The following is a 13,680-nucleotide window of genomic DNA, read 5'->3' on the forward strand; positions in this document are numbered from 1 at the left end:
CTCTCACTGTGTGCCTATCATAAATAAATAAAAATTAAAAAAAAAGAAACCTATTCACATAATGATCGAATTGAAATAAATATAATAGATTAGTCTTTAACATAATAAGAAGATATTAAAATAGTAATATACTTTCTTATAGATATGTTTGGGCAGAATTTTCCAGCTATTACTGAAGACTCTCAAGGAAAGCAAATAATTTATATCTGTCCCCACACAGAACCTTCAGAATTATTTTCATGCTACCAAAAAATACAAACCTTTTTATATTGTGTTAAGTTTGCATTAACTGTCATGTACCTTTGTGATTGGTGTGGCCTTATAGTGAACAGGAAATTTTAAGATTTTTCTTAAACATGCAAACAAAGTAAACTATAAAGAAGGCAATCAAAATAAAGTTTCCTATAGTTAGTTCTGATGGGAAAATATGAATGATGTGCCACTCAGAGATTGTGACTGGGGTGTAAATTACACAGACTAAATGCAGGTAGAGTATCTATTTGTAATGTGAAAATAGGCTAAAATCCAATTATTTTACTAAGATGCAGAAATCTACCAGAGACATTATTTTTTATTAGCAGCAAATATCTTTAATCTATTATTTTTAAAATGTACTGAAATAAAATAGTAATGAAAACAAGCACCCTGTAAAGTTACTTTAGAACTTTCAAACCTGTATCTATTCATGTGAAAAGCTAAATTTATTTCAGTTTGCTTATAAAAGAGTGAACATCTAACACAAAGTTGGAATTTTGTTACCTAGCCAATCTGGAGAATTTTAAGGATTAGAATTGCTAATTACAAAACTCTTTGAACATACATTCTTTATACAAAAAATAGTTAAGGAATTGGTAATTAGCACAAAATGTTCACTGTAGCTAGCTCTCACAGTTCAAAGATCAAGAAGGTGGGGTCTACAAAAAGTTCTGTCCTTAAAGTTCAAATAGTCTACAATAAGTTATCTTAAAAATTGGGATCATGTCAAGACAACTCAATACATAGCCCACTTTACCTCTCCAAACTTTATCAGAGACTATTTTATTTTCCTATTAAGAAAAACAAACTTGATAGCAACTTGAATTGACATTCCATTAAAATTACTTACAATTTCATTCAGTGTAAGTCCGTTTGATGTTTAGCAAAGTAATCATTCAAAAGATTACTGATGCGAACAAATGAATTTCAAGGACACCCATGTGTAAAGTTAAGATACTGCTGCCATTCAAGCATTGTTCTTGAAGTAATTCAGCAAAATTGCTAACTATGGCATTTCCGGGTTTGTGAAAATTTTTAATTTCTGGCTTGCTTTAGAAACACAGGCATAATTTCAAAAAGCCTTTCAATACTTTAGGTTAGTTTTTTGTTAAGCTGAATACTTAAACCTGTACAGTTTTTATTTCTGTTCAAAGAGAGTGTATGGGAGTTTTATGATCTGCTTTACAAGGACACATTCAGTCTCAGCGATTAACGTCATTAGTCTGTCTTGTCTTTAAAGAATCTATAGTTTACCTTAAAAATCACTGTGAAAATAAATGTGATGTCTTACTGACGTTAATATACTTAACAGCATAATAAGGGAGATTCCCATGAAATATATTGTATATCTTATTAGCTGCTGCCTTTTAAAGGAACCACAAGCATTTAGATAAATGGATTCATGAATTGATAAAAATTATCACAATAAAAATTATGTATTTATCTGGTAACGAATATACTTATTCTACTGTATTTCAAAGCAAATGAGACATTAACACTTTCTTTGAACTGCCTCTGAAATATATTCATTTTATAGCAACAATCTTTTTTTAGTAAAAGTAAACTAAGTATATAGATTATATTCCCTAAATAACAGTACATTTTAATGAATACATTCTTTCTCATTTCCTTTTGCTTGGATATAGAATATATAGTGTTTCAAAATGAAAATAAATACACATAGCCAGAAACAAAACAAAAACAAGTATGCAAAAACATTTTATTTATAATAGATCAACATTTTTGACATGAAAGGTAGCCACTTTCAATTTCTCAGGAATGCCTAGAATCCAACAGTTTCTGAAAGACTAGTTCATTTTAACAATTATGTCACTATAGTCAAAAGAAATAATTTCAGAATGAACCTTTTAAATGGCTTTGTTTATGGCAACTTATTTTATAATTTTGAATGTGTGGTAAGCTAGCTTTCCCAGGAAGTGAATGTAATCCAACTATATCCCAAGTGTATGAAACCAGTTTATACAACAAACATCAGAATCACCTATGTGCATCCACTGTGCTCAAACAAGAATTCTCTTTATCAAAATATTCATTTTTCAAAAAGGCCTCACATTAACCCCTCAAACCAATCACCCCTTCTATGTCCAGTACCACTCTTCTCTACTTCAAGTTTACTTTATAGACAACTGTCAAATTCCAGTGGAACTGTACACTGACTTAAGACTATGTAATATATATCAAACACAAGAATAGTCACTGACTTAAAGGGACAAGGTGTTAACTAACCAATAATAATTTAGCTAATGTCATTTTTAGTTTAGAGGGAAAAAAGCAGCCCCCAATATCCTTCGCTTTTCAGTACTTCTCTGTTATACACAGAATGAAAAGATAATTTCTGAAATTAAAATCATTTAGAAAATATCTTAAATAAAATACTTTACATAAATAAGTGTTAAATTTCAAATTCAAACCATATTTTCCTATGTATTTAAATTTGGGAAAGAATTTCACAATTATTAGCTCTTCTTACTTACATCTATTTTTGAAGTATTTAAATCTACTACAAATCAGTTTGTAAAATTCACCTTGGTTACCACTCCCCGTGTTTATGTGCTGTCTTTCCTCAGGTAAGTCCATTATATGCATGTAAGTGCTGGGGAGGTTTGAATAGCACTTAAAGAATATTCATGAGAGCTCTGAAATGTAGAATGTTTCATTATAATCTACTTACTGTAGGATCTGTAACTCAAATTCATCACAGCATTATAAAATACTGTGTGAATGGAATGCACACAACTCCTACAGACACACAAACTGAAGTCCAAAAGGCACAGAGTAATGCTGGTGGCTCTTTCTAGTCAGTTAAGAAACAATAAAAAGTCTGCATTATTCTTTCATAATTTAAATACTTAAGTAATCTCCACTTTTATTACTTTATAACAATGACTTCAAATTTACATTATTTTAAGTACCATTGTAATAGCTTAGTGTATAATACAGATATTTGCTAATATCCCATCCAAAAATTAAAAAAAAAAACCTCTTCACTATATATATATATGTATATATAAAATTATTCTGAAAGACAAGAACATAGAAGAGGGACTTGGTACAGACTATAAACTCAATTTTCTATCACCACAGTTATAACTTCAAAATTAACAGATATACAGCAATAATCAAAAGCAGTGCAAATATCTTTGGAGGTTAGGATAAAATTAAAATGCAAGAACATAAAACAAGGAAATAAAAAAGGCAAGTACTTCAAGTACAAGGAACCAGTCTGCTGAGGTCCTTCTTAGTGTTTACTGGGGGCTTCCTTCCTGCTTTTACTTCTTTCTCTGAAACACATTGGCCAACATGGCACCTGATGTTGTCAACTGGCCCATTTTGTTCAAAAACTTGGTCTTTGTGTCTTCACTCACTAAGCTTGCAGCAATTGACATTGAGCTAGGAAAGAAATTTTAAAATTCAAGTAAAGCAATTTTTAACTAAGATATCCATTTTTTCATTTCTTCAGTAGTATGATGTTAATAAATACATTCTGAACTGGTATCACAAAAGGGAAACTAGTATTTATGGAGAGGAGTTTTTATGTACCATACTAGGTTAGGAGCTTTATGTTCATCGTTTATGTTAAAGGAAGCAGTATGGCATAGAGGTTAAGAGCAAGTGAGACTGAATCTTGGCTCTGTCATTTATCACCTGCGTGACCCTGAGCAAGTTATTTAATCTCATCTGTAATGTAAGCCTCATTTGTAAAACGGAGACAAATCCATTACCTACCTCATAGGTCTATTAAGAATTATACAAGTGTACAGTGCTTATTAGCAGTGGCAGGCATCTAATAGCATGCTGTATTAGTAGTTATTCTTATTATCAGCATCATTTCACTTAATTCTTACAGCATCCCTGGAAGATAGATATTATCCCTATTTTCACAAATAAGTAAATTGAATCACAGTGAGGTTTTTATACTGTGCTGATAACAATCCTATGACATATTACTTTTGGGAGGGTGGGGAAGAATGTCCTCAACTGCCACACGAATTAGTTTCAATCAACAATTTTAGTTTCAATCAACAATTTAAAATCCATTACTTCTTTCTTTTTTGAACAACCTTCTGTAGAGGGAATAAATACAATTTAAATACCTTCTAAAGATTGCTAATTCATCATAATACCAAATAGAATATGGATCAAGTACAATTTTTCAGTGATCCAACAATAAATCCAGTTTACTGGTCTGTGGGTTTGGCCTATATGCTTTAGATTACTCTGATTCAATTTCCTAAACTGAAAAAGACAGATTGCAATTACTACTGCAAAATATTCTGAGGACTAATGGAGAGAATATGTCTGAACATGTCATGGGCAGTGAATGGAAAGGTGCAGGAACAGATGTCCATGGAAACTACAGATGAAGCACACACTACCACCAGGAACTTCTGCTTTTCTGTAGTCCCTAAAGGTGTGTGCTGTGAATTACTAAATTAAATGCCAGACCATGACTAGCATCTTGAAAATCTCTTCTTCCCACAGCTCTTCACCCAGTACACCAACCTGGCCACTCCCTTGTCTCTGACTACTTGTCTTCTGCTGCCTTTTCTCTTCCTACAAAGTAATCCTCCGTAAGATTCAGCATTTGGCTCTTGGTTCTTCAATTACAAAACTTACTATTGAAACTTTCTCTTGAAGTTTCAAGTATCATCTCAATAAGGAGTTTGGGAAAAGTCTCATATTACTATTGTTTGTTAGATAAACTAACATCAAGCTTTTTTTCACCTCCTACCCCTTAGGTGACCCCAGTATTTTTCCTTATTTGTTAGTCGTTTTACCTTCTTCCTTCCTCTCTGCCCAACACTGAATATAATGGTTTTCTCTTTTTTATGTAAAACCAATCACCAGGAGTGCCTGGCTGGTTCAGTCAGAAGAGCACATGACTCTTGGTCTTGGGGTCATGAATTGGAGCCCCACACTAGGCATAGATATAACTCAAATAAATAAAACTTAAGAAAAAAAAACAATCATCAAATCCTCTGATTTTATTCTATGAAACATCTACTATTTTTATTTCCATTGACAATACCTTCCAACTGAATTATTCCAACAGTCTTACATCTGGTCTCCTGGCACAATCAGATTAACTTGAAATAATCACTTCTTCATAGCCTAGCCCTTCTCAAAAATCTTCAATGGCTATTTACTACATACAAGATAGTACGCTTGGCATTCAAGAAACACAGCAATCTAATTCTGGTGTATGTGTTTTAACCAACCATTACTGCTCAATTTCTAGACTCCCTTGAGTTAAGTTTGCCAAGTTTAGTCTTCAAAACATTTTTAACTTCTTTCTTTCTATTTGGTGCCTAACATCCTTTAAATCCCAGTTCAAGTCCTAGATTTTCTCTAATACCTTTCCTTAATGTTCTAAGTTTACAGTACTTTTCTTTCTGTAGAACAATACTGTAAGCTAAAAGGGAAGTATGATCTTAGTTTGAGAAAACCAGGATACATGGGTCAGATAATACTTGAGTTTTAATGATATTCTAAGCAGAGGGCAACAATGATGTTAAAGAGTTTGGGACGTTCAGTCTGGAGAAGAGAAGATTCAGAAGCTTTAACAGATACCAATGTTACATGTAAAAAATTAGACAGAAATATATATCTGCATAGCTGTATATATTTGTATAGCTCTACTGGGATACATCACAATCACCTGGAAAATTTACTGAAAATACAGATGCCTTGGCCTAACCCCAGTTATTCTGATTCTTTCCATATGGTGTAAAGAACCCAGGTATCTATTTTACACAAAGCTTTCCAACAAAGAACCACTACATTACAGTATTTTTTTATGAAGAGAAAATTTATATTTTTATCAGTTTAAAAGGAGTCTGTAACGCTCTCCCATCTCTCTGCCAGATGATGAAACCTATTTTAGAGAGGAAACATTATAGGAAGGGAGACTTTAACTCAGGGTAAAAGAGTAATTTGTAAAAAATAGAATTGTTAAAAATGAAAGGGTTGCCTTGTGAGGTAATACTGTTTTCTTCCTGCAAGTTTTCAAGGAAGTCTCAGATCTTTCTTTTGTAACTCTTATCAAACCAGTTGCCATTTCTTGATTCCGAATCTGTAGAACCTCTTAACACCTTTAAAATATTTATGTCCTAGAATAGTTCTCTTTTCCTCCATACCATTTCATCTTGCAAATTACTGTCAAAAGGACTTAGGATGTCAATTTGAAAAGCCTTGCAATGGCCACAGATGGGATATTTTTGGCATCAAAAGAGCAATGCACTGAATTATATCAAATATTTGAAAATACATGAGTTTATGATACTTGAACAAAACATCTAACTAGTCACCATCAGAGGGTGAATCAATTCATTATTTTAGAAAATGTGATAAGAGAAAGAACTGAACATTTACCTTGCTTTTACTGTAAACAACTGCTGTATCCCTGGGTAACTTTAGTGCATAGGGGGGAAGGTTTTTTCCCTGAACTATTCCTAGCTCACAAATGAAAAGGGAATGGTAGAATTAGAGTAATGTATTGAGTAATAGTTAATGAATCAGTGGAGCTAGGTATTGATCATTAACACATGTTAGTATCACCAAAAAAAGAAGCAGACATTGTCTCTCTCATGATGGAAACACACCTCCTCCTATGAAACAGCCTTGCAAAATCAACAAACATGCCCTGAATGTGATGACGTCTCTAGATCTAGACCCAACCATGAAATTTATAGGAAATACAGAGGAACATATTAAAACAATGAGAGAGAAATGTAATCAACCAAACTCAGACTGTGGGAACCTCCACAGAACAAAGATTCAATTTCTTCAGTAAGTACATAAAGAAAAAAATGAGATAGATGGGGAATTTATTGATTAGAAGACTTAAGAGACATGTCAACTAACTGCAATGTATGGAACTCTGGATTTGACTCAAAGAAATAGACTGTAAGGAAAAAAAAATACAAATCACTAATGACTTTTATAAAACAATTAGAAATTTGAACACAGATCAGATAACTGATAATAAGAAGTTTGTTATTTCGGTGTGATAATGACATGATGTTTATGTTTTAAAAAAGAGCACTTGTCTCTTAAGGATACATACCAGCATATAGGAAGGGGATGGATGACATAAAATTGACTGTGAGTTGATAGTTATTGAAGCTGAGTGGTGAGCACATGGGAATTTACTACATTATTTATTTTGTGCTTATTTGAAATTATCTAAAAGTTAAAAAAAATAACAATATAGAAGATTTGAATAACATGGGAAAAATAGGATTATAAGCTTTTTTAAAGGAAGTTATAAAGATATTTTTCTTTCAATTTCTGCATGGTAATTAATGAAATTTCATTTAGAATGTATTTCACATATAATTCTTAATTTTGTCCCCAAACTTTTTATATGTTCAACTGATAAGGCATCAAATAATCTTAACACTTAAATGTACAACAAATGAACACAAGTGTTTGCTTTGGTGTTTATGGGTTATATGTTCAGAGTTAAAGCCTATCAAAGTATTTTTACTGTTTTAACTTTCCATGATTACAATGGTAGGAGAGTTCCTACCATTCCAGGAGGCTTAAGAAAGGGCTCTGACACACAGTATAAAGAAGTAAAAAACTGTATGTGTACATGTGTGTAAGGGAGGTTGGTGGTGTGAAGGGGTAAGTGTGTGTGTGTCTGGGTACCTAGCCTGATAAGATACTTATTCCTAGTAGTCAGCTTTATAAAGGAAAAACCTTTGAGCTTTTTATGCCTAACAGAGTCTATTTAAGATTAACTGCTCAAGGTTACATCAACAAGAGCCAGGAGTACAAAGAGTCTATTTGTAAATTACTTCCTCTCCTGAATGCCCAACTTTACTCTTTCACATCTATGCTTATATTTTGACTTCACTGAATCTTTGAATTCTAGTTAGTTTGGTTAGGAGCATGTAAATAGAACATTCACAAGTTTACAATCTTTATGCAATAAATCAAATTATGCCTTATAATTCCTATCACAAATTTCTAAGAAACTATTTTGATTAGTGATTCTCAAATCCAGCTACCTATCACATGGTCTTTAAGCTTTTAAACCTACAGATCCCTAGGCTGAATCAGATTGCTGAGAGGACAGCACAGCGCATGGGTAGAGATCTAAATTTAAAATTCCCCAGAGAATTCTGATGCAGATGATTTATAAACTAGCATCTGATAGCCAATTATTTTTATTTTTTTATAATAAATTTATTTTTTATTGGTTTTCAATTTACCAACATACAGAATAACACCCAGTGCTGATAGCCAATTATTTAAATAATTTTCTTGCTTTCCAAATAAATGACTACAAGGCAACAATAACACCATACCCATGTATAGAAAATTTAGATAGAGAAATTAGGTTAATATGAAGCCTTACAAATAGAATTAATGTCTTACCCTTGAGGCTCTTGGACAGTCTTGTTCTCTACTTTTTGTTCACATTCTTTTATCATGGAACTTAAAATGACCTGAGTTAAAAAAAAAAATGACTTTAGTTTAGAATAGTGAAATGCTATTAATCTAAACTTTCAAATTTAATTTCTAATATTACCACAAACTAATGTTAATTAAAGATATAAAGCTTTGGCAGTCACTTTGTTAAAGGAATTCACATTAGACTGCTACACAAAGTGCTTTATACACAAATAGCTTTATAAGACCTCCATCATATAACCTAATAATTGACTTTGATTTTCACTAACCCTACTTCTAACTCTGATTTCAATTCTCCCTTAGTTTTTCCTACTATAAAATGTTAAATTTGTATACATCTATACATTTAACATATACACATACCATGTTCACACATAATTTCCCAGTAAACGCTGTTCTGTCCCATGCTCCTTTGCTTTCTCCAGGTTGCAAATAGCAAGATGCTCTATTTTAATGTCTAGAGCAGGGACCAGATGTAGGTCTGTGGCTAGTGAAATATAATTGGGAATACAATGGTCATCTAAGAGTTAATATCATTTTTTCAGGGAGACTGAGTGAGTAATGGAAAGGGTGGAAGGATCTAAGCTGCTCCTCCAACTGCTAGCAACCATACCAGAAATTGAATGGTCTTTCTGAATATTCTCGGACCATGGTTAGGCATGGAGGTCACTAAACAACAAATATTTACTGTCACCTACTATGTGCCAGGCACTTTTTAATATATATTGAATGCACAAACAAAACAGACACCATTCCCTCCTTAGGGTGAGCTTATGTTCTTGACAATATAAAAAATAGGTAAGTTATATAGTATATTAGAAGGTGATAGGGTGGGCAGCCCCGGTGGCTCGGCGGTTTAGTGCTGCCTTCAGTCCAGGGCCTGATCCTAGAGACCCAGGATCGAGTCCCATGTCAGGCTCCCTGCATGGAGCCTGCTTCTCCCTCTGCCTGTGTCTCTGCCTCTCTCTCTCTCTCTCTGTGTGTGTCTCTCATGAATAAATAAAATCTTTTTTTTTTTTTTTAAAGAAGGTGATAGGGCTTTGGGAAGAATATCAAGTAAAATATGGGGTACTGGAGGCCAAGGTGAAGAATGTTATGATCTACATGGAGGTATCCCGAGCAGGCTTCAGGGGGATGACATTTAAAGAAAAGCCTGAGAGAGATGAAGGAGCAAATATTTCAGACACTGGGAAGAGGCTGAGCAAAGGCTCCATCTGTGTAGAAATACATCTATCACATTCTAAGCAAGGAGGCCAGAGTGTGGGTGCAGAGTGAGCAAAGAGGGCGATGTGAAGAAGAGGGAGCCAGATCTTAGAGTGCCTTGCGGGTTACAGAAAGGAATTTGGTTATTATGTGAGACTTTTGTCATATGCATGTTAGGTATAGATTAATCTTCTTGTTCCAAATCTTTCTAGTTTTCCACTCTCTGATCTCACAGATCATAGATCTTGCTTGTTTAGCTAGTTTTTGCTTTATTCTGTTTGGGGGTAGTTTTTGTGCTTTTTCTTTTGCTCCCTACATTGTCTGTTGCTTGTAGTACTCTTTCTTGCATGTATGTTTTCATCTCCGTCTTAGATGTTAGAAGTTTTTCTCAAATGGTTGGTGATTTTGGGATGTCTACTAAAGACTAGGGCACCTAAAATGCTGATTAAAATATCTTCATGCATTGGGTACTTGAGTGGTTCAGTGGTTGAGTGTCTGCCTTTGGCTCAAGTCATGATCCCGGAATCCTGGGATGGAGTGCTGCATCAGGCTCCCTAGAGGGAGCCTGATTCTCCCTCTGGCTATCTTTGTGTGTCTCTCATGAATAAATAAACGAAATCTTAAAAAAAAAAATCTCTTTATGCATGAGTAACTTCACTTGAAGGTGAATTGGGCACAAACCAAACTTTGTGTCAATCTTTTTCTCCCGTGGGTATAATCCTGACTGCCAGCATTCTTGGCTCCAACAAGAGGAAAGGAAACAAGGTTTTCAATCACTATGCCTTCACTTAATTTCCTTCTTCTCATTGTAACACTCATTCCTGCTTTTAACTACATGTGATCCCAAGTTTAGAAAGAAAAGCTCCAGAGTTCTGCCAAGGTTGGAAAGGGAATCTGGAAGTTGATCCTTACAAAAACTTTTAACCACTCCGATTTTCAGCTCAACCTACACAATGAGGGTTGTGAAATAAGCCTTATAATATCTTGCTCTATCCTGCAGGCTTAGCTTTCATCTTGGATGCAAAAATCCTCAACAAAACGCTAGCATAACAAATTCAGCTTCATATAAAAGGAATTGTATATCATAACTAAATGAGATTTATTTTAAAAATGTCAAGGCTGATTAGTGTCCAAAAATCCATTAGTGTAAAACAATGAATCAGGAGATTAAAAGAAATAACCACACGATCTTCTCAACTAAGGCAGAAGAAACATTTGACAATATCCAACATTCCTTCATGATAAAAAGTCAATCAGCTAACAGTAAAAGGGAACCTCCTCAACCTAATAGCACCTATTTAAAACATATCAAGCAAAAGAGAAAAACATAATTCCCTAATCCTAACTTTAATACATGTTTCAAGAGCTAACAGAAGCAGCACAAAAAACTGATAGAAACATAAGAGAATTCAATCTTAATTTACCTATTAAACAAAAAACCCATGGATCAATAAATAATAGAATTGAGAATCCAATCTGAACTGAATAAGATACAATGTAGCAAATGCACAGGATGTGGCTAAAAGAATACATATAGACTTAAATTCATGTATCCCAAAAGTTTAAAAGTAAATGATCTAAGCCTCCTCTGTAAAAATCTGGAAAAAAAAAATCAAACCTATCATGATAATGGGTAAACAGGTTGTAGATATAGAATAGGAAATAAATGATAAACAGGGTTTTGGAGGAAACAGGAAGACAAACAGAATGAAAGAATTCTATGGAAATGGGAGACAGAAAATAGAAACTCTGCTTCTAAGAAAGTTAATGGTCAGAGATAAAATTGCATAGCATTTTACAATTTAAAAAGCATTTTATGTACATTAGATCATTAGACTCTAATTATATTCGGGGAAGGAAAGCATGTTATCCCTACTATGTAGAATTAGAGAACCAAGATGTTAAAGGAGTTTTTCAAGATCTAACCAGTAAATGAAGCCATAAAATGACCCTACACTAGTTTTAAAAGAATTAAGCACAGCATATCATAATCATGCCTCACATAAAGAATGCAAGACTAAAGAGGAAATAGACATTGAAACATACAAACATGGTATGGATAATCACAGTGGCTCATCATGGTGGCTCACCTCATGTTCTGGAGAAAGATGTTCCATATCAGTCCGTAGACATCTGAGACCAGGTAAAAAGTGATTAACCATTAAATCCTCTGAAATGACTTGACACAAAGGAGTTAAGGTAATTAAAAAAAATCAAACTGGGATTTCCAACAGAAGAACAAGATAAAAATGATGCCTAAGGCATATAGATCACTTAAAACAAACAAGCTTCCCTCAAGCATGATTCTCATTTGTTGAGTTAGTCACTAACAAGAGTCAATTGTATTTATTCCTACAAATCTTTTTATGTCAGCGGTCTTCATTACAGTAACACTACATAATTTAATTACATGTTATGTAAACACATGCAGTAAGTGTAAAAATTAAATCATGTAATTTAATTGGATGTTTAAATGATGAAAAGTAAAAGAATTAATGTTTCCATCACAACTAAGTGGGAAGGTTTAAAAGAACTGGTAAAGGCCAATTACTTAAAATGGTGCTGTTTAATTATGCCTGTGTGAAACAGCTGTAAAAGTGAAAAAGGTCTATATCCAGTATCAGAAATGTTTCTGGGTCCTCTTTAAAGAAACTTAAACTAAAAATCACAATTACATAATGGATGTGGTTTATCTAAGATGATATTTAACTTTACTCAGCAGGCTCACACAAAAGAAAGACCTTAGTACTACATCAAAAAGTTGGTAAGGAGGGGCACCTGGGTGATTAAGCTATCTGCCTTTGGCTCAGGTCATGATGCCAGGATGGAGCCCCATATTTGGCTCCCTGCATGGCGAGGAACGTGCTTCTCCCTCTCCTCCCTGCTCATGTTCTTCTCTCTTGCTATCTGTCTCTCTCTCTCTCTCAAAATAAATAAATAAAATCTATAAAAAAATGGTTGGTAAAGAAAATATTATGTATTTTAAGTTAAAGTAAGTTATATAAACCATTTTCTTGATTTTCTGCTTTAACCATCCTATTAAATTGGCCTACTATTGGTCCTAATTGAATTGGGTAAAAGAACTTTTACTATAACAACACATGATTAGTAATAGTTATATTTCCTGGTCACATTTCAGTTTTAGATGATTATCCTGACATTCAGAGAGATCAAGAAAGCAAGTGTATTTCTCAAGAAAACAATTCCCTTTGTTTATTCATAGCACATTCTTACCTTATTATAGTTAGCCATTTAAAAATAGTTTTTTCTTTTTTTTTTTTTTTAAGATTTTATTTAGTTAGGAGAGAGAGAGAGAGAGAGAGGCAGATACAGAGGCAGAGGGAGAAGCAAACTCCATGCAGGGAGGCCGATGTGGGACTCAATCCTGGGACCGCGGGATCACGCCCGGAGCTGAAGGCAGACACTCAACCCAGGCATCCCTAAAAAATAGTTCTTATTTAATAGTATATGTACTATACTAAAGTGAAAAAATGGCAGTAAATGATGTCCCCTATAAAGATGAGTTAGTCTTTCTGAAGAACAAGTTATAATGAATTTCATTAATAAAAAAAATCATTATAATATATAACTTTTGCTTTAAAAATATAGTTATGACCTAAATAAACTTAAAAACATAGTTATAAACAAATATTATTTGTAAATAAGACTCCTATAAAGAGTGGCTTATATTTATAAGTAGTAAAAATATAGACATCATTTGGCTGAACCAATCCCTCTATTCATAGAGGGCTCCTACATAATGGCTATGTAGTCTTGTTT

At 33.5% G+C, this 13,680-nt stretch overlaps 1 protein-coding gene across 3 annotated transcripts in view; it reads right to left on the reverse strand.

Annotated features, from left to right (window-relative positions):
- The window catches only part of LOC129514519 (RAB11-binding protein RELCH), a 112,565-nt gene that overhangs the window by 4,263 nt on the left and 94,622 nt on the right, over positions 1 to 13,680 (reverse strand). For 2 of the 3 annotated variants that reach the window (XM_055333133.1, XM_055333132.1), the window contains exons 27-29: positions 11,991 to 12,079; positions 8,662 to 8,732; positions 1,957 to 3,666 (exon numbers count right to left, since the gene is read on the reverse strand). In XM_055333133.1, the coding sequence (XP_055189108.1) occupies positions 3,546 to 3,666; positions 8,662 to 8,732; positions 11,991 to 12,079 (281 nt within the window). In that variant the 3' untranslated portion in view covers positions 1,957 to 3,545. Of the gene's footprint in view, positions 1 to 1,956; positions 3,667 to 8,661; positions 8,733 to 11,990; positions 12,080 to 13,680 lie in introns of those variants that run through there. The other variant, XM_055333134.1, reaches the window with a different exon arrangement.

The sequence above is a fragment of the Nyctereutes procyonoides genome, unplaced genomic scaffold (assembly GCF_905146905.1).
Source record: "Nyctereutes procyonoides isolate TBG_1078 unplaced genomic scaffold, NYPRO_anot_genome, whole genome shotgun sequence".
NCBI lineage: Eukaryota > Metazoa > Chordata > Mammalia > Carnivora > Canidae > Nyctereutes > Nyctereutes procyonoides.